The following is a 27,697-nucleotide window of genomic DNA, read 5'->3' as shown; positions in this document are numbered from 1 at the left end:
CGACGTCACCTCCGGCCAACCCGCTTCCCCAACTCCGTCTGGCTCCCGCCTTCGCCCGCTTCCGGTCGTCGTCGTCGCCGCTGCTGCCGCTGCTGCTGCTGCTGAGGCTGCTGGCGGAGGCCGGAGGATCGGGCGGCGGCGGCGGCGGCGGCTGAGAGGGCGGCGGCGGGAGCGGAGCGGGACGAGAGAACGAGAGGAAGCGAGCGAGGAGCGCGCAGAGCGCGCTTTTCCGTCCGCCTGAGGAGCCGAAGCAGCCCCGGCCCCGCCGCCGCCGCCTGCCCGCCGGACAAAGCCGAGAGCCCGCGCCCACAGCCATGTCCTCGTCAGCCGGCAGCGGCCACCAGCCCAGCCAGAGCCGCGCCATCCCCACCCGCACCGTGGCCATCAGCGACGCCGCGCAGCTACCTCATGACTATTGCACCACGCCCGGGGGGACGCTCTTCTCCACCACACCGGGAGGTGAGCGCCGGCCAGCCGTCCGCCGCGCCCGGTGTCCCGCCGCGGTCCTCTAACTCCTCGGCGTCTCGGTGCCCGGCCGCTTCGCCCCCGCCCCCGCCCCCAGCTCCACCGAAGCCCCGGGGACGCTGCCTTTGGGCTCGCCCGAGCGTTCGGGATCCTTTACTTCGTGTTCTTTCTTGCCCGCAGCTCGAGTCCGCGTGCGCCCCACTCGGGAATGTGGCTGTCCTGTCGCGAAAAAGAGCTCTTGTTTCCGCTTCGTGGCAGGCTTACGCACTCGACCCAGTTTTCTCTCCCCTCTCTGCCTCCTTCCCGGGCGGATTTGGCTCCACTTGGCCTTGCATTACATTCTGCATTGCCTGTCTCTTGCAGATTGTGCAAATTAATGCGTGATTTTGAAGCTGGCTCCGGGCCTTTTTAAAAAAGAACTTTGGGAGAGGAATTCGGCCCTGGGATCCTGCGATGGCTTGTTTTACTGCTTTTAGAACACCGGGAGGAGGCTGGAATGCCTAGTGTGGAAGCCTCACCCAGCGTTATCCCGCTTTGACAGCATTGTTTACTTTGCTGGACGAGGCCCCACGGGTGAGGGGAGTCCCCAGGCCGGGAGGATAGAGTGATAAAATAAAGCTCAAGTAATAGCCAAGGGAAAGTAGGTGGGGGTGGTAGGGCCCTGGCAGCTGTCTTTCGGCGGCGACGCCTTTTAAATGGATTGAAGGACCTTTGTCAAGGACACCCCAGTTGGGTGGGGTGGTTGCTTGATGCTGTGAAAGGGGCTAGAGAGAGGCAGTCCAGAGAGAGGGTGGTTCCCTGGCATTGCTTTTCAAGGCATGACCAGGAACTGTTTACAAATAAGTAACACTGGGGTAGAGGTGAAACTTGGTCACGGGAAGAGAGCTCAAAGGTTGTCTGTGCCCTAACTGGGCTGTCCTCCAGAGGGAGGAGCCTGGAAAGCGATTTTGAGGAGCCTTATTGAAGGGAACGGGGCCTCCTTTTTAACTTCAGAACTTTGTCTTCTTTTGGTGCTGGGGTGGCCTCTTGCTAGAGGGTGGGGACTTCGCAGCTCCTGCCGTCTAGAGGATTGCTAGCCTTGTTCCTGTGGGCAGGGCTCAGGAGCCGTACTGCAACCAATCCGGTGCAGTTAGGCCTGGACCATCCTTAGATCAGTTGCACAATAGCAAGGCCTGTGGAGTAAGACCTTCTTGCCAACACCAAGGGATAAAAATCTAGGAGAGAGCTTTACAGAGAAATTCAGCCAGGCCGCTCTAGGTGGGGGGGGCTGCCTTGGAAGGCTTTTTAAATGACCCAGGCAGAAGTTCATTAATATGTATGGAGAGCTGGGTTTAAGGAAATGTTAACTTTGCAGAATAGTCGAGTTCTTAGGTGGCTTAACTCATGGAAGAAATCTCCCCCCCGATATGATCAGTTCAAGACCAAGTCCTGTGTTTGAGCATGGGACAGGGTCTCGCTCTGTCGCCCAGTCTGGAGTACAGTGGCAGGACCTCGGCTCACTGCGTTCTCCACTTCCTGGGCTCAAGCGATCCTCCCACCTCAGCCTCCTGAGTAGCTGGGACCACAGGCACGTGCCACCACGGCTGGCTAATTTTTTTGTATTTTTGGTAGAGCCTGGGTTTCTCCATGTTGCCCAGGCTGGTGTTGAACTCGTGGGCTCAAGTTATTCGCCCCCTCAGCCTCCCAGAGTGCTGGGATTACAGGCGTGAGCCACTGCACCCGGCCAAGATCTTGCTTTTTAATCCCGAAAAATTTTGGCAGACCAGAATCTGCTCCATATAAGAGTTGTCTTGAACTTGAACTGATTGCTTTTAAGAAATAGATACTGCCGGGCGCGGTGGCTCAAGCCTGTAATCTCAGCACTTTGGGAGCCTGAGACAGGCGGATCACGAGGTCAGGAGATCAAGACCATCCTGGCTAACACGGTGAAACCCCATCTCTACTAAAAAAATACAAAAAACTAGCCAGGTGAGGTGGCGGGCGCCTGTAGTTCCAGCTACTTGGGAGGCTGAGACAGGAGAATGGCGTGAACCCGGGAGGCGGAGCTTGCAGTGAGCAGAGATCCGGCCACTGCACTCCAGCCTGGGCGACAGAGCGAGACTCTGTCTCAAAAAAAAAAAAAAAAAAAAAAAAAAAGAAAGAAAGAAAGAAATAGATACTGTTTTCTGAGGTGATGGAAAGGGATTGATAACTTCTTCCAGAATTCTTTGTGGTATTGCTCAGTAAATGCCTGCGCTTCTAGCAGGTCAGAACACTTCATAGTAACAACTGCACTCAGCTATAGTTTATTTGGGAAAGGAACTAAACTTTCAGCTCTATATTAATCCCCTGAGGGAAGAGCCACCTAGATGCGTTTTTGGCTTATGTCAAATAGTCAAGCTACCGTGCTTTTAAAAATAGGGGCATAGTCTTTAAGCGTTGCTTCAAAGATAGAAGCCTGTCTCATAGCCTGGATTAATTCTTAAAGTGCTTGCAAAGATTCTGCCAGAAATACTGATTCGTTACCCCTCCTCCTAACACTCAATCACTGTTTTCTCAAATATCACTTAACTTCCCCCCAAATTGTTTCTACACACAGTTTTTTTGTTTTGGATTTAAATATTTGTCATCTTGGCTCTTCTTTAATGTTGAGCCTGTATTTATTGGGAGAGCCCATCGTAATCTTTGGATTTTTTTGTTTATTTGTTTGTTTGTTGTTTTTTGGAGATGGAGTCTCGCTCTGTCGTCTAGGCTGGAGTGCAGTGGTGTGATCTCGGCTCACTGCAAGTTCCGCCTCCCAGGTTCACATCATTCTCCTGCCTCAGCCTCCCAAGTAGTTGGGACTACAGGTGCGCACTACCACGCCTGGCTAATTTTTTATATTTTTAGTAGAGACGGAGTTTCACCGTGTTAGCCAGGATGGTCTTGATCTCCTGACCTCATGATCCGCCCGCCTCGGCCTCCCAAAGTGCTGGGATTGCAGGCCTGAGCCACCGTGCCCAGCTGTAATCTTTGGATTTTTAACATGAGGGCTTATCTATTATCTTTATAAGGACATGGTACTGTTGCAGTTGGATTTAATCACTATTACAGCAATGAATGCTGTTTAGGTGTTCTTTACTTACTGATTTAACTTCCCCCTCTGATGGTTTGTGTATCTCTAATGCTACATTCATCTTCCTGTCACCATGTAATTTTATTTCCCTCAACCAGGGTGCAATAGTTTGTTATCTGGCCACCCCCAGACGCCTGGATTAATGTGGTTAGGTATCATTAGTAAATTTTGCGCACCCAGGGCAGTGGTTTGCACAAAAGGGAACAACAGACAAAAGTAGGAAATACAGTCCTTGGTCTGAACAGGTTTAAATTCTTGATTTGGGGGTAGGGGCAGACAGAGAAGATTTTTAGTTCTGAAAGGGTAGAGTCAAGTGCTAACATATATTTCAGACTTGAAAACATTTAGAAAAATGAGTGGTAGATTTGTATTGGAAATCTCTGTTTAGTGGTAAGGGAGGGGATTAACATTTCCTGCCTCAAACTTCTGGAAACCTTCTGGAGGGTCACGTACACATCAGAGCATTCCAGCATAACAACAGTTGATGGATCGAATGCCCTAAATGATCAGACTGAGCAAGGACATTCACAGCCTAGCAAATTTAGAGTTTCTCCCTCCTTGAAGAGTCCTTTATTCATTGGGGATCAGAGGAGATACAGCTTACCCTTGAGGTTTCTCAAAATTGCCTTCCTGTGGTTTGGGAAATGAGAAGTGGGTGAAAACACACTTGCTGTAACCTCTTGGATTTCTCATATTGCTAGAAGAGTACCCTTTCTCATTACAAAGGAAGAAGGGATTTTGTGTTGGGCGAATTTCAGGCCAAAAAAAAAGCTCTTGGATTTTATTTTATTTTTTTTTCTATCCGCCTGTGGAGGAGTGGATGATATTTGGTTCTTCCATTGAGAAGCTACTTCTGCCCTCAAAAGAAGGTAAAGTTACTATAGTCGGCTCCACTTTTAATAACACTAGTGACCTGGAAGAAACCTAATGCTTTCATTTTATTATTAAGAGAAACTGGGACCCAGAGAAGTTAAGTAACTTGTTAGTATTAAACAGCTAATTATTGTCCGTGGGTCCCTCAAATTTAGTATCCTGATCACTATTCCATTTTTTTCCTCCACTGTTTTGAGATGCTTATCTTACTAGGAAAGGAAGTTTGCAGACATTTTTAAAGAGACTTTTCTACCTCCAGAATGCTAGCTAATATGATTCTTTCTGCTACCTTATTTCCTTTCAAGGTGCTGAACTGCCCCCTTTTAGAAGAGTTGTTTTGCTCTGGGGAATGAGCAGAAACATAGACACGTCTTTTACCCTTTCTGTTTGCCTTTCTTTTCCAGCACAGCATTCTCATCAGCTATGGAAAAGTATGCTGTTACCATAACAGGGGCAACAGAGGGGAACTAACTGTGATGGTCTGAAATTTTATCTGGGCTGTAGCTCTTCCTTTCTGCCTCTTGGATAGTTGATGTGATTGGTTCACTGGGACAGAATTTCATAAAGGCTGTTGGATGGGTTTGGAAAAAAGGAGAAAGCAGGAAGAAGGGAAAATAATCCACTTGTTGTGAACTATCCCAAAATAAAGAGTATTGGGGGTGAAGAGAATTGCTTTTTTTTTTTTTTTTTTTTTCTTTTTTCTTTCTCTGAGACAGTTTCACTCTTGTTGCCCAGGCTGGAGTGCAATGGCGCCATCTCGGCTCACCGCAACCTCCACCTCCTGAGTTCAAGTGATTCTCCTGCCTCAGCCTCCCGAGTAGCTGGGGTTACAGGCATGTGTCACCACGACCGGCTAATTTTGCATTTTTAGTAGAGACGGAATTTCTCCATGTTGGTCAGGCTAGTCTCGAACTCCGGACCTCAGGTGATCCGCCCACCTCGGCCTCCCAAAGTGCTGGGATTACAGGCATGAGCCACCGTGCCTGGCGGGAGCTGCTTTTTAATCTGGTTCCTTTCTTGGGAGGAGTAAGTAGAGTTCTGGGAAGGAAAGCCAGCTTCTGACCATGTCATAAAATTTCTAACTCGGTATCCTTGGGCTGAGTTTATTCTAGGCCAGTAACTTCTGAACCCACAAATGGTGCTTATTGAACTCTCTAACTAAGTTATTAGCCAGAGGACTTAATTATTACATGTGAGAAGTGCATAAACAACATAGTTTAGGGTGTTCAAACCCTTTGCCTTGTGTTTGAGGAAGATGGCATTTACTTGTATCAGAGTAACACAACGTATGTTGTCATTTTGTGGGAGATTCAACTTTAATCTCATATTCATCAGCTGCCAATATATATGTAGAAGAGAGTATACCTCAGTTTTTATGTTGGGTGCATTTTTGCTGGCAAGGGACTGAATTCTAAGCCTGAGGAAGGCAGTAGTCCTCATCCTCAAGGCAGTGTACTGTGTGGAGGGAGCGCCCTTGCCTGACCTAAGCGAGCTACCGTCTGACAAGGGAGGAGGGCACAGGTGGATAGTGCAGCATGCACGACAGAGCTGTGCACAGCACCCTACCGCTCTCCTGAGGCCTGCTGTGTGTAGCAGGAAGAAGGAAAAGTCACTAGCCTGTAAACTGGCACTACTAAGGTTATTCAGCAGAAACTTTTTGAGGATAGGAGTCTTAAAGACAGTTTTATAAGAGGGATCTTGCGTGGTTTGGAGACTCTGTAGGCTTGATTGTGTGTGTGTGTGCGTGCGTGCGTGTGTGTGTGATGATTTGCAGATCAGATGGGGTAAAGTTAACATGGAGAAAGTTAGTTAATCTGGTTACAGAGGAAGAGAGCCTGAGCAGGAGGACAGTTTATTGGTAAATGGCAGAAAAACTTTCATCAAATTGGTGTTTATAAGTTGTTTTTTTTTTTTGAGATGGAGTCTCGCTCTGTTGTCCAGGCCGGAGTGCAGTGGCATGATCTCGGCTCACGGCAACCTCCACCTCCCAGGTTCAAGCAATTCTCCTGCCTCAGCCTCCCGAGTAACTGGGATTACAGGTGACTGCCACCACGCCTGGCTAATTTTTGTATTTCTTGTAAAGATGGGTTTTACTGTGTTGGCCAGGCTGGTCTTGAACTTCGGACTTCGAGTGATCCACCTGTCTTGGCTTCTCAAAAGTGCTGGGATTACAGGCATGAGCCACCGTGCTTGGCCTTTTAAAAGATTTTTGACATTTATTTATTTTTTTTATTTTTTTGAGACAGAATCTCACTCTGTAGCCAAGGCTGGAGTGCAGTGGCATGATTTTGGCTGACTGCAATCTCCGCCTCCCAGGTTCAAGCAATTCTCATGCCTCAGCCTCCTGAGTAGCTGGGATTACAGACATGCACCACCACACCTGACTAATTTTTGTATTTTCAGTAGAGACAAGGTTTCACCATGTTGGCCAGGCTGGTCTCAAACTCCTGACCTCAGGTTATCCACGCACCTTGGCCTCCCAAAGTGTTGGGATTTCTGGTGTGAGCCACCGTGCCCGGCCTGTGGGCTCAAAAGATCTGAAATCCATGAAAGAAAACCCTGTGCACTCTCTTTAACACCCAGTAGCTGTCCATGCAGTATGTAGCTGGTTCTCAGGCCACAGCTTGAAGCCGAAAGCTCAGAAATCTTTGAGTGTTTACATCTAAATAAATAATCGTTCAGCTCTCTAGGACAAATGCTTTGACAAACAGAAACTGTTCATTTTATTGAGTAGTTATAAAAAGTAAAAACTTTAAAAAGGATAAACAAGGATAAACTGGAAAATACAATTCAGTGCTTGTGTATTCCTTGGGATTTTCTGCATACAAGATCATGCTATCTGTGACTAGAGATTGTTTTATATTTTCCTTATCAATCTGGATGCTTTTGATTTATATTTCTTGCCTAATTGCCTTAGCTAGAACCTTAAGTATTGAATAGATGTGGTGAGTCATCAAGAATGGACATCCTTGCCTTGTTGCTGTTCCCTAAGAGGGGGAAAAACATTCAGTCTTTCACCATTTCACTATTAAGATGTTAGCTGTGTTTCCATAGATGTCGTTTATCAGGTTGAGAAAGTTTCCTTCTACTCCTAGTTTGTTTTTATCATGAAATGTTGTTGGATTTTGTCAAGTGCCTTTTTTCCCTCTATTGAGATGGTCATGTGACTTTCGATTTTCATTCTATTGACATGATAGATTAATTGATTTTGAGATGTCGAATCAGTCTTGGATTCCTTGGATAAATCTCAGTTGGTCATGGTGAGATTTATGGTCCTTTTCACATATTGCTGAATTTGGAGCTGGGCACAGTGGCTCACACCTGTAATCCCAGCACTTTGGGAGGCTGAGGTGGACAGATCACCTGAGGTCAGGAGTTTGAGACCAGCCTGACTAACATGGTGAAACCCCGTCTCTACTAAAATACACAAAATTAGCTGGGCATGGTGGCGCATGCCTGTAGTCCCAGCTACCTGGGAGGCTGGGGCGGGAGAATCACTTAAACCTGTGAGGCAGGGGTTGCAGTGAGCCGAGATCATGCCACTGCATTTCAGCCTGGGTGACAGAGCGAGACTCCATGTTACCAAAAAAAAAAATCAGAATTTGGGTTGTTAATATTTTGTTAAATTTTGCATGAGGGATATTAGTTTGTATTTTTCTTGTGATGTTTTAGTTTGGGTAATACCAAATTCAATTTTAATTTTTTAAGAAATGGTCTGTTGTTTATAGCAGAAGTGCTATTTACTGGTGAAGATAGACCATTGCAGCTTAGGTTCTAAGAAGCACTTACCAGAAAGCATGAAAGGCTTGCAATTCTTCATTTTAAGATGTCATGATTAATCATTAGTGCCTCAGAGAGGAGCTTGTCTCATTATCAAAGACTGTTTATGTTTGTGTTAGGTGTTGGGCTGCTTTTAAGTTGAAATAGAACTATTCTCTGGTCTGATAAGTTCCTAGAACTTTTATGAATTGGCAGCAGATAAAAATAGTAATGTAGACCAGGATATCCAATAGGATTATTTCAAGTTCCTTACTATAAGTAAAAATGGAAGATGTTGATAGATATCCATTATTTTATTTATTTGTTTGTTTGTTTTTGAGACAGAGCCTCACTCTGTCACCCAGGCTAGAGTGCAGTGGCATGATCTCAGCTCACTGCAACCTCCACCTCCAGGGTTCAAGGGATTCTCCTGCCTTAGCCTCTTGAGTAGCTGGGACTACAGGCGTGCACCACCACGCCTGACTAGTTTTTTGTATTTTTAGTGGATACGGAGTTTCATCATGTTGTCCAGGCTGGTCTCGAACTCCTGACTTAAGGTGATCCACCTGTCTCGGCCTCCCAAAGTGCTGGAATTACAGGCATGAGCCACCGGTCCTGACCTAAATATCCATTGTTTTTAAATAAGAGGTACCCAAGAGGATTGAAAATGAATTTGGGAGGTAAGCAAATAGTTGGAATGAAAGCCAGGTTTGAATCTGAATGTTTTCCACATACCATTAGCAGTGATCTTTCCTTATTTTTTTTATTTTTTATTTTTTATTTTTTTTTTAGATAGTCTCTCCATCACCCAGGCCTGGAGTGCAGTGGCACCATCTCAGCTCACTGCAGCCTTCACCTCCCGGGTTCAAGCAGTTCTCCTGCCTCAGCCTCCCAGGTAGCTGGGATTACAGGCACCAACCACCATGCCTGACTGATTTTTGTGTTTTTAGTAGAGATGGGGTTTTACCATGTTGGCCAGGCTGGTCTTGAACTCCTGACCTCAAGTGATCCTCTCGCGTCGGCCTCCCAAAGTGCTGGGATTGAACCACCATGCCCAGCCCTGTTTCTTTTGTTAAGATAAAAATTGTCTCTGTTGGTTTATTAGCATTTCAGGGATTTGATGGTTGTGCACACTGAATGTGGTTTGGCCACCACCCGTCTCCCTGGAGAATACAGAGTTAGGCAGCTTTTAATTTCCTCTGGGTTATTTGCCATAGAGCTTTTCAGGAGTCTGTCTCTTCATCCAGAGTCTCCATGAAGAACAGATGGTTAAAACTGAAGTTCATTCATGAATGTTCTATAACTCAGTCAATAAGACATGGACCTTGTTTCCACCTAAGTTGAAAGAATAAAAAGCAGAGAAAATGCTTTGTTAAGTCCTTTCTGTGTTTTCCTTTCTTATTTTCCCTTCTTATGGGGGTGGGAGAGAGAGAGACAGGCTTAGACTTCTTTTCTGAGTGCATTAGAAGCACTTGCTGCTTGTTCGTCTTGTATCTGTTTCTGATCTTTTGGTGGGCCCTTAACATGAGGCACAGCTGGAGAATTGTCAAGAATTCCTAGTAGAAAATTGAAGTTACATGCCAAATGCTTTGTCTGGGCTTGAAGGATACCTTCCTCCTCATGGTCCCTGCTGCCCTAGCAGTGTTGGTCTGTATGTATGTATTTATAAGATATTTTGTAAGCATCTTTTTTCTTAGTTCCTTATAATGATTTTTTAATATACTATCTCTTGATTTTTTAAACATACATAACAAAAATTTCCATTTTAGTCATTTTTAATTGCGCAGCTCAGTGGGATTAAATATATTCACCGTATTTTGCAACCATCACCACCATCCATCTTCAGAACTTTTCCTAAACTGAAACCTCATACCGATTAAACAATAACTTCCCATTAAGCACTACCACCGCAGCCCCCAGCAACTAGTCATCCTACTTTGTGTCTTCATGAATTTGACTACTCTAGGAACCTCAGTTAAGTGGAACCGTGTGGTAATTGTCCTTTTGTAAATGAACATTCATCAGTGTTCATGCTTTTTTCCCTCGCCATTTTGCTTTTTTTTTTTTTTACATTTTTTTTATACCTATGAAAGCAACAAAGTTTTAAAAGTCATATAGTCTTATTGACCATACGACAAAAAGCAGCATTCCAACATCCCATTCCTTTATCTCCATTTCCACTCCCAGAGAAACCATTTTAAATTCATTTAGCTAATGTGCACTGCAGCCTTGACCTGGGCTCAGCCTCTGGGATCACAGGAGTGCCACCAAGCACAGCTAATTTTTGAAATTTTTGTAGAAATGATTTGTCACCATGTTACCCAAGCTGGTCTTGAACTTCTGGGCTCAGGTGATCCTCTCACCTCAGCCTCCCAAAGTCCTGCCATTATAGTTGCGAGCTCCCACACCCAGCCTGTTTCTTAGTTCGGGATATTAACAATTCGTTTTCTGCTATGGCAGATGAGGATTTAGTTGCTATATACACCCTTCTCACAATGTATATACTTCTGTCCCCTATCCTCTTAATTTACCTTTCTTACCCTTTTTGGTTAAACTAATATGTATGTAATATTTACTAAATTTAGGTAAATATTGAATGCAGATTGGTTGACATTGTTGGTTTCCTGCTCAATAGCCATTCCCTCTTCTTGCTTGCTGCTGGATTCCTTCATTTTTTTAAATGGCAAGGTACTAAGCCCCGGGATATGCACCGTGACAGCTCTAAGCCAGTCATAGTTTCCGCAGTGTTTGCTCTGGTGGGCATCTGAACCAGTTCTGGCCAAATGAGATACAAAGGAAGTCTGCTGGTGGCTTCTGAAATTTTCCCCTTTGACAGAGAAAGTCCCAGGAGGAAAGCCCTGTTTGACTTCATGTTCTCCTTTCCTGCTTGGAACTCTATTTTATGAGGATGTAAGTCTATCTCAGCCTTTTTGGAGGGCTTGTGGGCAAGTTACTTAATGTTTCGTTTTCCAGGCCGTCTATTTGCATGAGTAAATGCTTAATTTAATTCTGGAAGCAGACTTAGTTAAACAGAATTTTATGATGTGGGGGGTCGTCTCTGTAAAAATATAGTTAACAACTACCCTGTAAGTTAACCATGTTGCCGGGCACAGTGGCTCAAGTCTGTAATCCCAGCACTTTGGGAGGCCGAGACTGGCGGATCACGAGGTCAGGAGATGGAGACCATCCTGGCTAACACGGTGAAACCCCATCTCTACTAAAAAAAAAAAAAAAAAAAAAAAAATAGCCGGGCGGGGTGGCGGGCGCCTGTAGTCCTAGTCTCAGCTACTTGGGAGGCTGAGGCAGGAGAATGGCTTAAACCCAGGAGGTGGAGTTTGCAGTGAACTGAGATCAGGCCACTGCACTCCAGCCTGGGCGACAGCGAGACTCCGTCTCAAAAAAAAAAAAAAAAAAAAGTTAACCGTGTTATAATGAATTTTCTCTGTGTGATTTTATTTCAGCTTACATAGTTTCTTAAGTATATAGCTTAATGCATGGATTATTTATCATTTAAAGTACTTGATATTGAAAGAGGCCCTTATGCTTGAATGACCTTGTTTCTATACTAGCCATCTTGGCAAGCATAACTTTGGGCTTTATTCATTGACCTTCTTGCTTTCTGCAGTTTGAGAATCACTGGTGTTTAGATTCAAAGGTAGATAGGGTTTTCCCCCCTCTCTATCAAAGGGACTCAGTTTTACTTTCATATTTCCCTAGTAATGTTAGTATCTAGAAAGTCCTGGATGAAAGTATTAGATTTATCCTAATATCTGGTCACTAAGGGATGAAAAATTTATAAATAGCTAATGTTAACCTAGATCTAAAGCTTCCTATTCTGAAATCCAAACAGGAAGACTAAGAAAAATATGTACATTTTTGAAACAAAACAGAAAAATGAAACTTAAACAGTGTAAAAGAGCATAAAATGCCAATAGACTGCCACTTTCAACAGTTTCTGTTTACAGTACTTTTGCTGGCTACCATTGTTGCTGTAAATAATATATGTATACTGTGATTTCTTGATTTTTTAACATTAGACAATACTGTTAACTCCCCGTTATGAAAGATGAGGAATCTAAGATACTTTTATTACTTTCTGTCTCGTTTCTCATCCTTTCTCCATTTACTAATTTCTGTAAATTGTATTATCATTTTTGGCTCTTCTAGTAGTTATCTTTAAAACTGAATAATATGTGTCTCAACCTGTCAACTTTAGCTCTCCACTATCTAAAAGTACACCATTCACCTGTCTTCCTGCCTTTACTTTGCTGATATGTAACCTCATTATTTTTATAATATCAGGGTTTGTTTGCAGACATGGTGGCTTACACCTATAATCCCAACACTGTGGGGCCAAGGCAGGAGAATTGCTTGAACCCAAGAGTTTGAGACCAGTCAGAGCAACACAGTGAGACCCTATGTCCACAAAATATAAAATTAGTTGGACTATAGTTCCAGTTACTTGGGAGGCTAAGGTGAGAGGATCACCTGAGCCCAAGAGGTCAAGGTTGCAGTAAGCTGTGATCGTGCCACTGCACTCAAGCCTGGGTGATAGAGCAAGACCCTGACTCTCAAGAAAAAAAAAAAAAATTAGAGTTTGTAACATTTACATACTCTTCCTTAACTGTAATTCTTCTATGCTTTTACTATAGTTTGACTGTAAACGTTGAAAATCAAACAGCATATACAATATTGTGATTTTTTTTTCACAACTTTCCAATATAAGACTAAGGAGCATGATTATTTTCATAGAAAAGGAATGGAAAATTGTTTTTCAGTTTTTGTAACACTCCATCAATTGATCACAATCATGCCCCATTTTAATATTGTGTTATATGAGCTATGGATTTCTTGTGTAGTCTGTTTTCCTTCTTCAGTAGCTTAAGGTTAGCTTGTTTCTAGTTACTTACGGCTGCACTGGTTGACATTAAATTGAGCTGACATAGTGTTGGAGGGAGTTTGGGTGAAATGTGAATTGCTAGGAATTCCTTGCTTCAGAAAATGTACATCTGTGCATGCATATGTATAAGAGACCTTAAATATTTTAGATTTTTTAATAGATTGTCTCGGAATTTATGTAAGTTTGTAGCAAACATAATATTCAATAAAGGAAATAAAGGGTTTTTTCCTGCCATTTTATCCATGATTGAATCTTAATTTTTTTCTTTGAATAATTTTGGTTTTTTAAAAGGTCAGTTTCTTTTGAATTACACTCTAAAATCATTAGTGATTAACAAGCTGATTCCCTATTTTTGCTTTATACCCACAATTAAATTTTTTTTAGCTTGCAGAGAGTACTAAAATTCAAAAACTTATAAATACTATACTTTCATAGTCATATTTTCCCTGACTATATTTGAGAACATTTACAGCATTAAGATGCTACTTCTTCAGTGTGTCTTGTTGTCTGAATTATTTGCTGTGTTGGCATTCAAAATCAAACATATCTTAGGAATGCATTAAAAAACTATTAGAAATCATAGGTGAATTTGCCAAGGTTGCAAGATAAAAGAGCCATATAGAAAAACCAGTTCTGGGCCTGGCACAGTGGCTCACGCCTGTAATCCTAGCACTTTGGGAGGCCGAGGCGGGCAGATCACTTGAGGTCAGGAGTTTGAGACCAGCCTGGCCAACATGGTGAAACCCCATCTCTACTAAAAATTCAAAAATTAGCTGGGCGTGGTAGCACATGCCTGTAATCCCAACTACTCGGGAGGCTGAGGCAGAAGAATCACTTGAACCCAGAAGATGGAGGTTGCAGTGAACTAAGATCACGCCCTGCACTCCAGCCTGGGTGACAGAGGGAGACTGTCTCAAAAAACAAAAAACTGGCCAGGCTTGCGCCTGTTATCCCATCATTTTGGAAGGCTGAGGTGGGCGGATGGCTTGAGCCCAGGATTTCGAGACCAGCCTGGGCAACATGGTGAAACCCTGTCTCTACAAAAAAATACAAAAAAAATTTTCTTTTTTTTTTTGGGTGATGTGTGCCTGTAGTCCCAACTGCTAGGGAGGCTGAGGCAGGAGGACCGCTTGGGCCCAGGAGGTATAGGTTGCAGTGAGCCAAGATTGCATTTCTGCCCTCTAGCCTGGACGACAGAGCAAGACCCTCTCTTGAAAGAACGAGAGAAAGAGAAAGAAAGAGAGAAAGAGAAAGGAAAGGAAGAAAAGAAAAAGCAATCCCACTTACAATAGCATGAAAACAATCTGATAGGAATAAATTTAGTCACAAAGCATAAAACTTTTACTCTGGAAACTACAAAACATTGTTGAAAGAAATTAAAGAAGACCCAAATAAGTAGAAAGACATTTGGTGGTCATGGATCAGAAGACTTAATATTGTTAAGACGGTAGTACTCCACAAATTGACTTTCACATTCAGCACCGTCCCTATCATAATCTCAGCTGGCTTCTTTGGCAAACTGACAAAATTCATATGGAACTTTAAGGGACCTAAAATAACCAGAATAATCTTGAAAAAGAAAAACTAAGTTGGGAGACTTACACTTCGTGGTTTCAAAACTTATTACACATCAAGACAGTGCGGTACTAGCGTATGGATAGACATATAGATCAATGGAATAAAATTGAGAGTCCAGAAATAAACTCTCACAGTAATGGCCCATTGATCTTCAACAAGGGTGCCAAGACAATTCCATGGAAAAAGAATAGTTTTTAACAGATAGTGCTGATACAACTGGATATGCACACAGAAAAACTGAAGGTGGACCAGATGGCTCAAAGACCTAAATGTCAGAGCAAAAGCTATTAATGTACAACCTTTAGAAGAAGACAGAGGCAAATCTGTATGACCTTGGATTAGGCCGTGGCCTAAGATACAACTCCAAAAGCACAAACAAACAAAAAAAAATTCCGTTGGATATCATGAAAATTAAGAACTTTTGTGCATCAAAGAACGTCATGAAGCAAATGAAAAGATAACCCACAGAATAGGAGAAAATATTTGCAGTCATATAAGAGATTTATATCCAAAATAAATAACTTATCATAATTTAGTAATAAAGGTTCTGAATAGACAGTTTCTTCAAAAGAAGATATATGGTGGAATGGCCTGTAAGTACATGAAAACAGCATGTTCAACATAATTAGCCATCAGGGAAACACAAATTAAGATCAAACCACAGTGAGAAACCTCTTCATATCTGCTATATGTTGGTTACAATATATAAAAATTAGAACTCTCACACACTGCTGATGGGAATGTAAAATGGTACAACCACTCTGAAAAACAGGCAGTTCTGGCTGGGCACAGTGGCTCACGCCTGTAATCCCAACAGTTTGGGAGGCCGAGCCGGGCAGATCACGAGGTCAAGAGATCGAGACCATCCTAGCCAACATGGTGAAACCCCGTCTCTACTAAAATACAAAAATTAGCCGGTCGTAGCAGCATGCGCCTGTAATCCCAGGTACTTGGGAGGCTGAGGCAGGAGAATCGCTTAAACCCAGGAGCCCAGGAGGCAGAGGTTGCTGTGAGCCGAGATCGCACAGTTGCACTCCAGCCTGGTGACAGAGCGAGACTGTCCCCGCAAAAAAACTGAAAGAAAAAAATGGCAATTCTTCAAATGGTTAAAGGTAGAGTTACCATATGACCCAGTAGTTCTACCTTTTGTTTGTTTGTTTGTTTGAGACAGGGTCTCACTCTGTTAGCTAGGCTGAGCGCAGTGGTGCAATCATGGCTCACTGTAGCCTCCATCTCCTGGGCTGAAGTCATCCTCCCACCTCAGCCTCCCCAGCAGCTGGACTACAGGCATGCATCACCACGCCTGGCTAATTTTTGTATGTTTTTAAGAGACAGGATTTTGCCATGTTGCCCAGGCTGGTCTTGAACTCCTGAGCTCAAGTGATCCACATACCTTGGCCTCCCAAAGTGCTGAGATTACAGGTGTGAGCCATCATGCCTGGCTAATTCCACTTTTTTAGTTTAGTATATACCCAAGAGAAAGGAAATGTGTTCACACAAAAACTTGTACATGAATGTTATAACAGACAAAAAGTGAGAACAACCCATTTATCAGTTGATGGACTGTTGTTTTTATCGACTTACCAGTCCATCAACTGATAAATTGATAAAGTGTGATATATACATACAATGAAATATTTGGTAATGAAAAATGAAGTACTGATAAATGCTACAACATAAACGAACTTTGAAGACATTATGAAAGTGAAAGAAGCAGTCACAAAAGACCATATATTGTAAGATTCCATTTATATGAAATGATCAGAATAGGTAAAAAAAAAAAACATATAGAGACAAAGTAGATTAGTGGTTGCCTAGGGCCAGAGGGTGTGGGGAGATTAGGTGGCATCTAAGGGGTTGAGGGGAGGTTATGGGGTAATGAAAAGGTTCTAAAATTGATTATGGTGATGATTGTACAGTTCTGCGTATCAACTAAAACTATTGAGTTATGCACTATAAGTGGATGAATTGTAAGTGAATGCTATTTCAGTAAACTTGTAAAATACCGTATCTTATCGGCTCTTCAAGATCATAGAGGTTCTTCAGAGTTTCTCTTATATCACACACATTTAGGCAGAATCTCTACTACCTATATCCTAGTTGGTTTAATTGCAATTCTTTAATGTATATGTTATTGCTGATATGTAATTTAGAAAGCTTGCTTCTGTGCTGTGCTTTTTCACCACCTCATCTCCACAATTTCCAGGTCTGATGTACTACAGAAGTAAGAATAATCTTGTTCCAATTTGCAGGTTGACTCATCTGACAGTGAAACCTCACCCTTCTGAAATCTAACCATGAACAAAAATGGGGTAACTCAAACAGATAGACAAAGTCCATCGATAAAGCTCCTTCCCTTTGTTCATTGGAAGACCATCAGACCCCCTTTCAGCCTATTTGCCCTTATTTTACACAGCATGCTAATAAGCAAGTTGCTGATTTCCAAACACAGCAGACTAGAAACACCAAGTTAGAAAGGGTGTTAAAGGTGTGCTATACAGATTGAATTGTGTCTCCCCCAAATTCTTATGTTGAAACCTTAATTCCCAACATGATGGTATTAGGAGGTGGTGCCTTTGGGAGTTAATTAGGTTGAGTTGAGGTCATAAAGGTGGGACCCTCATGATGGGATTAGTGCCCTTATAAGATGGAACACCACAGAGCTGTGGCCGCCTCACCCCCATGTAAGGGACACAATGAGAAGGCAGGAAAAGAGCCCTCACCAGAAACCATCCATGCTGGCACCTTAGTGTTGGACTTCTAGCCTCCAGAATTATTAGACAATTTCTGTTGTTTAAGTTGTGCAGTCTGTGGTATTTTGTTATGGCAGCCTGAGCTGACTGAGTCATAGTAGCCTGGAAAAAGCAGCTCTTAGTCTGACAAGAGACAAGGACACTGTGGGGGAAGGGTGCACCAGCACAACCTTGACCACCTGAACTCTGTATAGTGATTTTCAGCTCTACAGAGCATTAGCTTGATAGGGCTTGAGACTTCTTAGGTCATAATATAGTATAATAAACAATTTTCATAATAATGACTGTGATTCATTAAGAGGGTTGAATCGTTTTCTGTTGAAGGCCATAAAGGGATTTAAAATCTGTATTAGAAGTATTTCCATTCAAGATAATTGAAGTTGTTCACTCTTTGAAAGTTGAACTAAGTTTTGTGCTACCCAGAATACCTCGTTCCTCATAATATCTAGATGCCTTTTTGAGTGCTACTCTAGTTTTTGTTTTTCAAAGCAAAGAGGATGAAGGTAAGTTTCTACTTTCCTTGTCCTAAAATTATATTTGATTTAAATTTTGAGGCAGGATCTTGCTCTGTTGCCCAGGCTGGAGTGCAGTGGTGCAGTCATAGCTCACTGTAGCCTCGAACTCCCGGACGCAGGCTATTCTGGCTCAGCCTCCATGTAGTAGGGACTTCAGACCAACAACACCTCACTTGGCTCTTTAAATAATTTTTTTGGAGACAGGGTCTCCCTATGTTGCCCAGACTGGTCTCAGACTCCTGGGCTCAAGCAGTCCTCCTGCCTTGGACTCCCAAAGTGTTGGGATTACAGGCATGAGCCACCATGCCCAGGCTCTCTTGTCTTTTTGATAATAGCCATCCTAAGAGATGTGAAGTGATACCTCATCATGGTTTTGATTTGTATTACCTTGATGATTAGTGATGTCGAGCACCTTTTAATGTACCTATTGACCATTTGTAAGCAGCATAATTGTTTATCAGTTAAAGTGTATTCTTCAGAACTATTGTTTTTAAAACATTCAGGTAGTACTTACTGGTAAGCAGATTGTTTTGTAGAATAGAGAGGGACTGCCAGTTTCAGCTTTGATAATAGCTGTGAGAAGAATGTCAGTCTCAGTCCTTCTTTGGAAAGCCTTTAAAAGGGACTGTTTATTTTTTCTCATACTTGTTTATTCTTTCATTTAAAACTTTTTTTTTTCCTAGTTTCATAAATTTAAAACTTTTTTTTCTTAAAGATGTTAATATTAGGGCCTAGGTCACGTATAAATAAGACATAGCCCTGACATAAGAAACTCAAAGTCTATAAAGAGAGACAGATGGATAAACAGGAGTCCTGTAATACGTGATGTGTGTAAGATGGAGAGGAAGAACCTTTTAAAAAAGTGAGGGGTGGGGATGGCTTCATAAAGGAAGTGATGGTTGGAGCTGAGTCTTGGAGGATCAGCAGGAGTGTCCCTGGCAGAAGAGAAAGAGGGCATTCCAGATGGCAGAGGAGCCTGTTTACAGGCAGGGAGGTTAGAGATTATGCTTTTGACTTCAATTGTAAAATCCTTAAAAGTTAGGATTACATGGGATTTAAATTAAATTGCTGGATAGTATATGGTGATAACCCCTTAAATTGTTTCAAACTCTTTTTAACCCTGTTTTCCAGGAACTCGAATCATTTATGACAGAAAGTTTCTGTTGGATCGTCGCAATTCTCCCATGGCTCAGACCCCACCCTGCCATCTGCCCAATATCCCAGGAGTCACTAGCCCTGGCACCTTAATTGAAGACTCCAAAGTAGAAGTAAACAATTTGAACAACTTGAACAATCACGACAGGAAACATGCAGTTGGTAAGAGAATGGTGGTGTTGGGGACCTAGAGCGTGGCTCTTAGAATTTGAATGTCTGGTTGCTATAGGTTGAGAAGCTATTGATTCTTCAGTTTTTATTTTTTGTTTTTTTGTTTTTTTTTTGTTTTGAGACACAGTCTCATTCTGTCACTCAGGCTGGAGTGCAATGGCACGATCTCAGCACACTGCAACCTCCGTCTCCTGGGTTCAAGTGATTCTCCTGCCTCAGCCTCCCGAGTAGCTGAGATTACAGGCGCCTGCTACCACGCCTGGCTAATTTTTATATTTTTTAGTAGAGACGGGGTTTTGCCATGTTGCTCAGGCTGTTCTTGAACTCCTGACCTCAGGTGATCTGCCCTCCTCAGCCTCCCAAAGTGCTGGGATTACAGGTGTGAGCCACCGCGCCTGGCCAGTTCTTCAGTTATAACTAATGTTCAGTTATATGTCTGTAAAGTTTCCCTCCTCCCCCAAAGGTTTCTTGAAATGCTCTGAAAACCCTGAGTTCTAAATCATAAATCTGATGTAGTTGGTGGGAGAAAAGAATCCAGAATCAGTATGATAAACTCCAAAAGTGACTTCTTGAACCATGCCTTAAGGACTACCTGGCCTAGGCTTCATTGGACTAAGAATAACACAGAAAACAAAACAATTTCAGGGCGGGCACAGTGGCTCATGCCTGTAATCCCAGCACTCTGAGAGGCCAAGGTGGGCAGATCACGAGGTCAGGAGATCGAGACCATCCTGGCTAACACAGTGAAGCCCCATCTCTACTAAAAAATACAAAAAATTAGCCGGGCGTGGTGGCGGGCGCCTGTATTCCCAGCTACTCGGGACGCTGAGGCAGGAGAATGGCGTGAACCCGGGAGGCGGAGCTTGCAGTGAGCCGAGATCGCACCACTGCACTCCAGCCTGGGTGACATAGCGAGACTCCGTCTCAAATAAATAAATAAAAAGAAAGAAAGAAAATGAAACAATTTTCATAGCCCCCATTTCCATCACCCTCAGGCAAATAGACCTTGTTTCTTATATGAATTTCTTTTTTATAGTATGAGGAAAAGCAATATGGTTTATTTCCTCTATTTTCCGGAACTGCCTTTAAGATTTACCTAAATTACCCCTCCTCCAACACATTCTTTTATTCTTTATCTCTGTAGAAGCAGAATGGTGAGGTAGGAGTGGCCAACTCCTGAAATACTCCTCAGGGACTGCACTTAGTGACCCCTAGATGTGGGCCAGCATTCTGCTTTGTGATATTTCAGATGAGTTTTTTAATGGACAAAGTGTCAGTTTGGAGCGGGGCCAAAGTCCAAAGCCTCCAGAAGAATGTGCTCCCCTGAGAGACAGCAAAGAGCTCCCCAGGAGCTGCTGTTTATTCAACCTGAAGACAAAGAGACACTGGGGATGTTTTCACTTGTGTCCTTTTCCCCAAAGCTTCCCCCGATGGGCGATGGAACTGCCATTCTTCTTTTTCAGATTAAGACCAGCCAAAGCAAAGCAGAGTAATTGTTTCAAGGCAGCAGAGAGTGGGACAGTTTGAATTATTTTTTGTCTCTCAGATAAAGGGAATGACAGTTAAAACTGTTGTGCTTTTTTGTGTATGTGCTAAACTCTTCATTTCATTTGTCCTAACTAGGGGATGATGCTCAGTTCGAGATGGACATCTGACTCCCCTGCAAGGATTAGAAGAAAAGCAACACTGATACTTGTGTGCACCTGATTTGGCTAATAGGATCAACAGTGAAAAGACAGAAGAGGCAATACCAGCAGTCCCCATTACAGTCTCCACCTCCCCCTCTTCCTCTGGGTGCCAAATGATGGGAAGATGAGCTTCATCTGACCATTTCTTCTCCCTGTCTCCTGTTCCCCTTGCCAGTTAAACAGGTTAGATTGAAGGCTGTGTTTCTGTAGAGCTAAGCAGCCCTTAGAGGACAACAGTTCAATTCTGACTTTCCTAGTTGTTTTTTTATTGAGAGCCACCCTCCTACCCTGTAATTTTGTCCCACATCGAATCTCAACCTATCAACAACTGCCTGTCTGGGAAGGGATACAGAGGTTTGGTGGGCCTAACACCATTCATTTTCCTCACCCTCTGTCTCTCCTCCCTCTATCCCACCTATGGTTCAGTGTTGCAAGAGTCTGGGCTTGGGATCTTTACAACCAGCAGGGGGAAATGATAAAAAAGAGAGCTGCTTTCCCTTTTACCTTGAGGTATTTGTCCCTCGGGACAGAGCACAGCTTGTGCAACTCTAGTAGCATTACCTTGTGACACTGTTTTGAGGTCCACTTTCTTTCTTTCCTCTGGGAGGAATGTCTTCTGTCTTTGGTATTATAGTTCATCTTCCTGTTCTTTTACTTAGTGCATTTGTGCAGATATTTTTAACTCTGTACATCAGAAGAGAACCCTTGGTAACCAGTTTTGCTCTTCTTCTGCCACTCTTCCCTGCTTGCATCTTGTTGCTGGCAGAGTCCTCTTGTACTTCAAGAAAGCGAAGTGATTTTGTCTGCTCCTAAAGCAGGTCCATACCAAGTAATAGAAGCACTTTAGCCTCTACTTGGTGGGTAAAGCCTGATCATAGTATTCTGTCAGGTAATGCCTAAGAATGACCTCTGAAGAACATTGACCCATTTGAGTACCCGGTCTCAGTTGTCATTTTTAAGTCCAGTGAGCATTGTGATAGTTGTTCTTAGATTGCAGTTTCTTATGTTTTGAGTTTGAAGTTGATTTTCAGAATGTTCTTAGAAAAGAACTGCATTTTTTCCTTTGTGGATCTGCTTTGTTTGGCTGCTGGAATAGATAAGCATGGGCTTAAAAAATGTGTTCCTCCCAGTTTTCTTGCCTTTCCTGTTGTATTCTGAATTTCTCTCCCTACCTTCCTCACTTTCTTCCTCTCTCCTTCCTTTCCTTCCTTTTTCTCTACCAGGCCATTTTTCAAATTTACATCAAAGATACCTCAAGTGTTGGTATCTGAGAATATCTGTCACTCCTCTTATCTGAGAAGTGACCTTTTATTTTTAAGATGACTACAGACCTATTTTTAGATATGTTTTCAGTACAATTTTGAACAGCAACTTTTTAATTAAACATCTTCCAGTGTTAGGAAGATGAGAAATGTTCATAGGCGAGTCTGCTGTTCTATGTCACCATCTTTTGTCTCCCCTAGTCCCCCAGGAGCTCTTTCCTTTCCCCTCTAGTTTTGAGTGTGCATGTTTGGAGTTTGTAGTGGGTGGTTTGTAAAACTGGACCATTCTGCCTTGCTATGGGTTGTTCATGAAAGCCTCATTCTTTTCTCTGACCCTTTAGCTTTTGCATTCACCCTCCTTCCCACCTACCTCTCCTGGAACTATTGAGCAGCATAATAATCCCGGGAGAATGATTCCCCTCATAGAAAGACTAAAGCATCCATCCCCTTATAGTTAAGTAGCCACTGGTGTCCTGGGAATTTTTGGTTAGATTTGGTGCCCTGAACTTTTTTATTAAGAAATCAGATCCCAGGGTGAGAGTAACAGCCATTTGGCCAAGAAAGAAACCTGTTTTTCTTTTGAACTCTGAAAAGACCCTGTTTGTGAATACATTTTAGAAAGAAGAGAGAAAGGATGTCTACAGAACTTTGTTCTGTTTTCTGCTACAAAAATGTGAATAGTTCAGAGTGAAAACCTTTTGTGATGGTTGATGTCTCAGGAATAAGCTGGATCTCCAATGTTTTGGGGATGCTTTGAGTCTCAAAAAAATTGATAATCAGAAAAGTATTTTTTGTTTGTTTGTTTAATGTATCCCTGTTCTGTTTAATTAAACTCCAAGTCTCATTTTACATATTCTTGGAAAAACCTAAGTTGCGCTGTAATTTACATAAGAAGCATGCTCAGGACCTCTCTGCACCCTGGGGAGCCTGATTCTTTGGGAATGAAGCTTTTCGTTCTTCATACACTGGCCTTGGCATCCTGTGGAATTTGACCCAACTAGCAGCTAGTCAGTCCGTCAGTGAGCGGAAGAGTGAACTCTTCTTGATCTTTATTGCTATGTGTGAAAACTTGGCTTCCTCACTAATTGGTGGGGAATGGATTTAAAGCATGAGCTTTAGTAGTATCAAGATGCCATTTTCCTTTTTCTTGCCGTCTTGGGGAGCTTCTGCATGTGACCCCCTAATCAGAAGGCATGTTTTTAGTATTTCTTGGGAGTGTCAGCTGTATAATGCGGCAGCTGTTCAATCCCTTACCCTTCTCTGCAAGGACTTCCTTAAGGCTTGGTGCAGTTCTTTCCCAGAGGCCACCACTACTAGACAGTCTGTGACCTCCATAAGTTGGCATTTAAAAAATAATTTCACAGGGCATGAGATAAACTTCCAATAGATGATACCTTTGTGTCATGCCTCATAGAATTATTTTTAGAACAAGCCAGAGTCCATTGGGTGGTTTGCCTCTGCATGTTTGGAGGGAACCTCACAGATGAAACCCTTAATGAATGTGTCCTGGGTTTTTTAGAGGGAAGGAATACTCTTACCACTTTGACTGAGACAGCTCTTAACATCTTAGTTTCCATTTGTAGTTTTCTTTTTACGAGGAATCCATGCTTCTATACTTGTGGGGACAATTGATCTTAATGAAAAGTGACTTTCCTTCAAATTCCAACAGCAGACATGCATTGTCATGGTTCTGCCTTCTTTATAGTGTGTTTTATTGAGTTCAGCAGTTCTCATATGCTATTTAAATAGGTACAGCATTTTCAAGGGCACAGATAGAGAGAAGCTGACTTTCTAGGCGTTGGGCTTCCAAGCCAAGAGTTTTGTCCTTCCACCTGTATTAGTTATCTGTTGCTGTGTAACAAATTACCTTAAATTTAGTATGTTAAAATAGTAAACATTATGTGTCGGTTTCTGTGGGTTAAGAATTTGGGAGTAGTTTAACATGATGGTTCTGGCCCAGGGTATTATGAAGTTACAGTCAAGATGTGAGCAGGGGCTGCAGTCAGCTGGAGCTGGAGAAACCACTTCCAAGTTCTCTTTTTGTGGCCGTTGGCAGGATGCCTCAGTTTCTTCCCATGTGGGTCTCTGCATAAGGCACCTGGCTTCTCCCTGAGCAGCTGATCCCAGAGATCGTGGGGCAGGGCCAGGAGAAAGCTGCAGTGCCTTTTAAGACATAGTCTTGGAAAGGACACACCATCACTTCTTATCCTAGTCTTTAGAAGCAAGCCACTAAGCTCAGCCTGCACTCAAGGAGAAAGGAATTACACATACCTCTACCCCAGTGGAGCAGTAGCAAATAATTTATGGACATATCTTAAAAGCACCACACCCCAACTGAGGATGAAAGTAGGTCAACAGGGAGGTAGGTTTAATGTAGATAGGCTGAAAGACAGATGGCTATCAAAAACAATTCTCTAAGATGTGCATAACCAAACTGGGACAGAAGGCAAACTCCCCAAAGCTACCTGCTGGTTTTGAGAGGGTGGTAAGAAATGGCAATTCCTAGCAGTAGTAGAAAATAATATGCCTAACTACCAAAAGCTCAAGTATGCTTATTTGCACGTCCTAGACTTGGTGTCTGTAAGACTCATTTACCACTTTTATTTGCCTGTAGCTAGGAATTAATGAAAGGAACTGGGGCCTTCCAGCTGAGCCACTAAACCTGTCTTGTTTGGAATGGGGATTGTCCAGCAAAGGGAGCAAACATGAATTAGATGTTAAGCTATTGAGCTGAAGAAAAGAAAGCAGTTCACATTTAGGTGAAATAGATGTTATCAGGAAGCCAGGTTCCCACCAGAGTGGGTGCTCTCCAGTCTCAACAGACTCAGGTCAGGTCTCTCACCCAGGAAGCAACCACTCAATAAAATAGGGAACATCTAAGAATGACAAATGTCAGTGCTTGATTGCTCCTCTAAATCCAGTGCACAGGTTAACCCTGCATGCCCGCCCATCTCTTCCTGGGCTTCTTGATGGCAATGTGTTCTTAAAGAACTGGTCTTGTGTTCTCCCTCAAGACAAACTTAAGTTTTTCAGTTCAACACATTCTAGTGAATGGCTACTATGTGTTTCTGGCACTCATTCCTAACCAAGTCTTCTTTCTTTCTTCTTTTCTTTTCTTTCTTCTCTCTCTTTTTTTTTTTTTTTTCCTGAGGCAAGAGTTGCGCCCTGTCGCCCAGGCTGGAGTGCTGGAGTGCAGTGGTGTGATCTCGGCTCACTGCAGCTTCTGCCTCCCAGGTTCAAGTGTTTCTCCTGCCTCAGCCTTCCGAGTAGCTGGGATTACAGGCATATACCACCACGCCTGGCTAATTTTTAATTTTTGTATTTTTAGTAGAGACGGGGTTTCATCATGTTTGCCAGGCTGGTCTTGAACTTCTGGCCTCAAGTGATCCGCCCACCTCAGCCTCCCAGAGTGCTGGAATTACAGGTGTGAGCCATTGCACCCGGCCAAGTATGCAAATTCTTGTTTAGATTTATGCTCTGTCTCTTCCCAGCTTTTTCTTATCTGTAGCCCTGCTTGCTTGAGAGTACACTTGGATAAGAAGTACTGCTATTGAGGGAGCGATAAGAAAAGGATACTTCTTCCAGAAGTAAATAACTCATCTTTAGAGTACCCTTAAATGAATTTTGTTTTTCTTTCTTATTTTGAGGTGGATTGGTCTTCTCTTTTTTTGGGTTTCCAGCTCTTTGAGACTCTCAGACCTTATCTTTCCAGCTCAAACACCATTGGTTAAATTCCCTCATTCTCATTAGAATGCAGCCTGCTGAGTATGTGGGTTTCACTGCCGGAGTCCGTCCATTAGCCAGTATACATAGAGGGCCTGCTTCAAATCAAGGCAACTGGTGAAGGGCTCAGCATGTTGGCAGCAGTATCCAAGAGATTGAATCTATTTCCATTTTCCTCATCTAGAATAACAGCTGCTTGAAGCCAGGGCTCTTAGCCCTTTGCATTCCCCTTTAGAGAGGAAGCCACACTGCCTTTCTGTGTCTGGTTCAGAGCTCTTCCTTCTTGGCATGTTTTCTGGACTACATGCACATGGGCAGCTATTGATTAATCTGCAAAACCCAGTCACTTGCCTACCCATAATATCTGGGAAGGCGTGGTATTTGTTTTAAAGAAACGTTTCTTTGGGAGGGCAGTTTCTGTCAGGACTTTGAGGTGGACTTAGTTATCCCTACAGTTCTTTTAACTCTCAGCTTTTAATAAAAGATGAAATCAGATATTGATGCAGTTGGGTCACAATTCTTTAGGATGCTTCTACCCCAGGGCTGCTTCCTGTTCCTAGTCATGGTTTTCCAGTTTAGTAGTGGAGTTTCTTGAGGCTAACTTACAGAAATTTCTAACTGAAAACTTTAAGAGTTATTGATACTTACTTGTTTTTTCAGTTAATCATTTACATCACCTTTCCTACTCTCTGGAATTTAAATTTATTTCTCTAGGCTGGTCCTGGAAGTTGATAACCTTTTGGCAAAGCTTAGATTTAGGAGAAGGCTTATGAGTCCCTGTCCAGAGGGTCTGTAGATTCTCTTTGCTTATGACTCTCTGCCTGCAGCCCTGGCAGACCATACTGTATGTCATGGATACCCAATGGAAATATTACTGAGATGAAACACATTTCCCAGGGTATTTAAACTCTCTATCTGCCACCTTTCTAAGGGTGGGAGGCTGGCAGAGAGATGCTGCAATGCTTGATAATCATTTGGCCACACTGAAATTTCCAAAGGGAGCTCTTGCCGGTGCTTAAAACCAAAACACCTGGACACTTAGAAAATTCCATGAATCTAGCACAAAATATCCATTCTTGCCCAAGTGTATCCCCTTTCTCTCCAGCTTAATCTTTTTTTTTAAAGCCCAGGCCAAGGGTACTTTTAACTGGAAACCAGGGGAGGAGGGAAGAACACTAGCAGGGAGCTAAGAGGCAGGTTGCTGGGTAAGCCATCCTGCTCCTACCTGGTGCCTGTATCTGAATTGCTGAGTGCCGTGCGCCAGTGCCTTTCCTTCACCTGCAGATGGAGCCCATCTCTTTCCACCTGGGTGAGGAGACCCTCTGCTACTCCAGGGGTAAACCTTAAAGAAGGTGTCTTGAAGAGCCCAAAGGACACTCACATGCTAAGGTGTCCGTTTTATGCATCTTTAAAATATTTTATTTAAGAAAAAAAATAGCCCTGCCCTGTCTTAGTGCCATTAATGGCCCAGTTCCATCCATTCTGAATGGAAAAGCAGAGACTGCCAGCACTTTCCTTGGTCTTCCCTTTGTCTCCCATGATGTGTTGTCCCCTCATCCCTCCCGTCCATTTCACTGTGTGTGGATGGATAGCAGAGGGTACCACGCAGTCCTTGAGGCAGTCCTGTGTGATTCCATGATCAGTTGTTTTTGTATTCTAACTATCCTTCCAAACCAGCAGATGTTTGGAAATTAGGGAAAAAATTAAATTCTCATCAATGGTTGCTGTTATAGTTAAATCAATAAAGATCTTGAATATCAA

The 27,697-nt window shown here is 43.0% G+C and overlaps 3 protein-coding genes across 3 annotated transcripts in view; 1 reads left to right on the top strand and 2 right to left on the bottom strand.

Moving 5' to 3' along the window:
• Positions 1–27,697, bottom strand: part of SAR1A (secretion associated Ras related GTPase 1A) — a 537,387-nt gene that overhangs the window by 248,090 nt on the left and 261,600 nt on the right. The gene's annotated exons all lie outside the window — the stretch shown is intronic.
• The window catches only part of PPA1 (inorganic pyrophosphatase 1), a 478,362-nt gene that overhangs the window by 198,002 nt on the left and 252,663 nt on the right, over positions 1–27,697 (bottom strand). The window lies entirely within an intron of this gene.
• EIF4EBP2 (eukaryotic translation initiation factor 4E binding protein 2) lies at positions 19–27,697 on the top strand. The gene is made up of 3 exons (XM_050803691.1): positions 19–459; positions 19,069–19,254; positions 20,887–27,697. The coding sequence occupies exons 1-3, from the start codon at positions 315–317 to the stop codon at positions 20,916–20,918; spliced, it is 363 nt and encodes a 120-aa protein (XP_050659648.1). The 5' UTR covers positions 19–314; the 3' UTR covers positions 20,919–27,697.

This window comes from Macaca thibetana, chromosome 9 (assembly GCF_024542745.1).
Source record: "Macaca thibetana thibetana isolate TM-01 chromosome 9, ASM2454274v1, whole genome shotgun sequence".
In the NCBI taxonomy this organism is placed as follows: domain Eukaryota; kingdom Metazoa; phylum Chordata; class Mammalia; order Primates; family Cercopithecidae; genus Macaca; species Macaca thibetana.
The sequence above is the reverse complement of the archived record's forward strand: the minus strand, read 5'-3'. Positions and strand labels throughout refer to the sequence as shown.

Coding starts and splice junctions, on each gene's coding strand:
- EIF4EBP2 (XM_050803691.1), top strand. CDS start 315: ATGTCCTCGTCAGCCGGCAGCGGCCACCAGCCCAGCCAGAGCCGCGCC. Junction 460..19,068: donor CTTCTCCACCACACCGGGAG/GTGAGCGCCGGC, acceptor CCTGTTTTCCAG/GAACTCGAATCATTTATGAC. Junction 19,255..20,886: donor CGACAGGAAACATGCAGTTG/GTAAGAGAATGG, acceptor TGTCCTAACTAG/GGGATGATGCTCAGTTCGAG.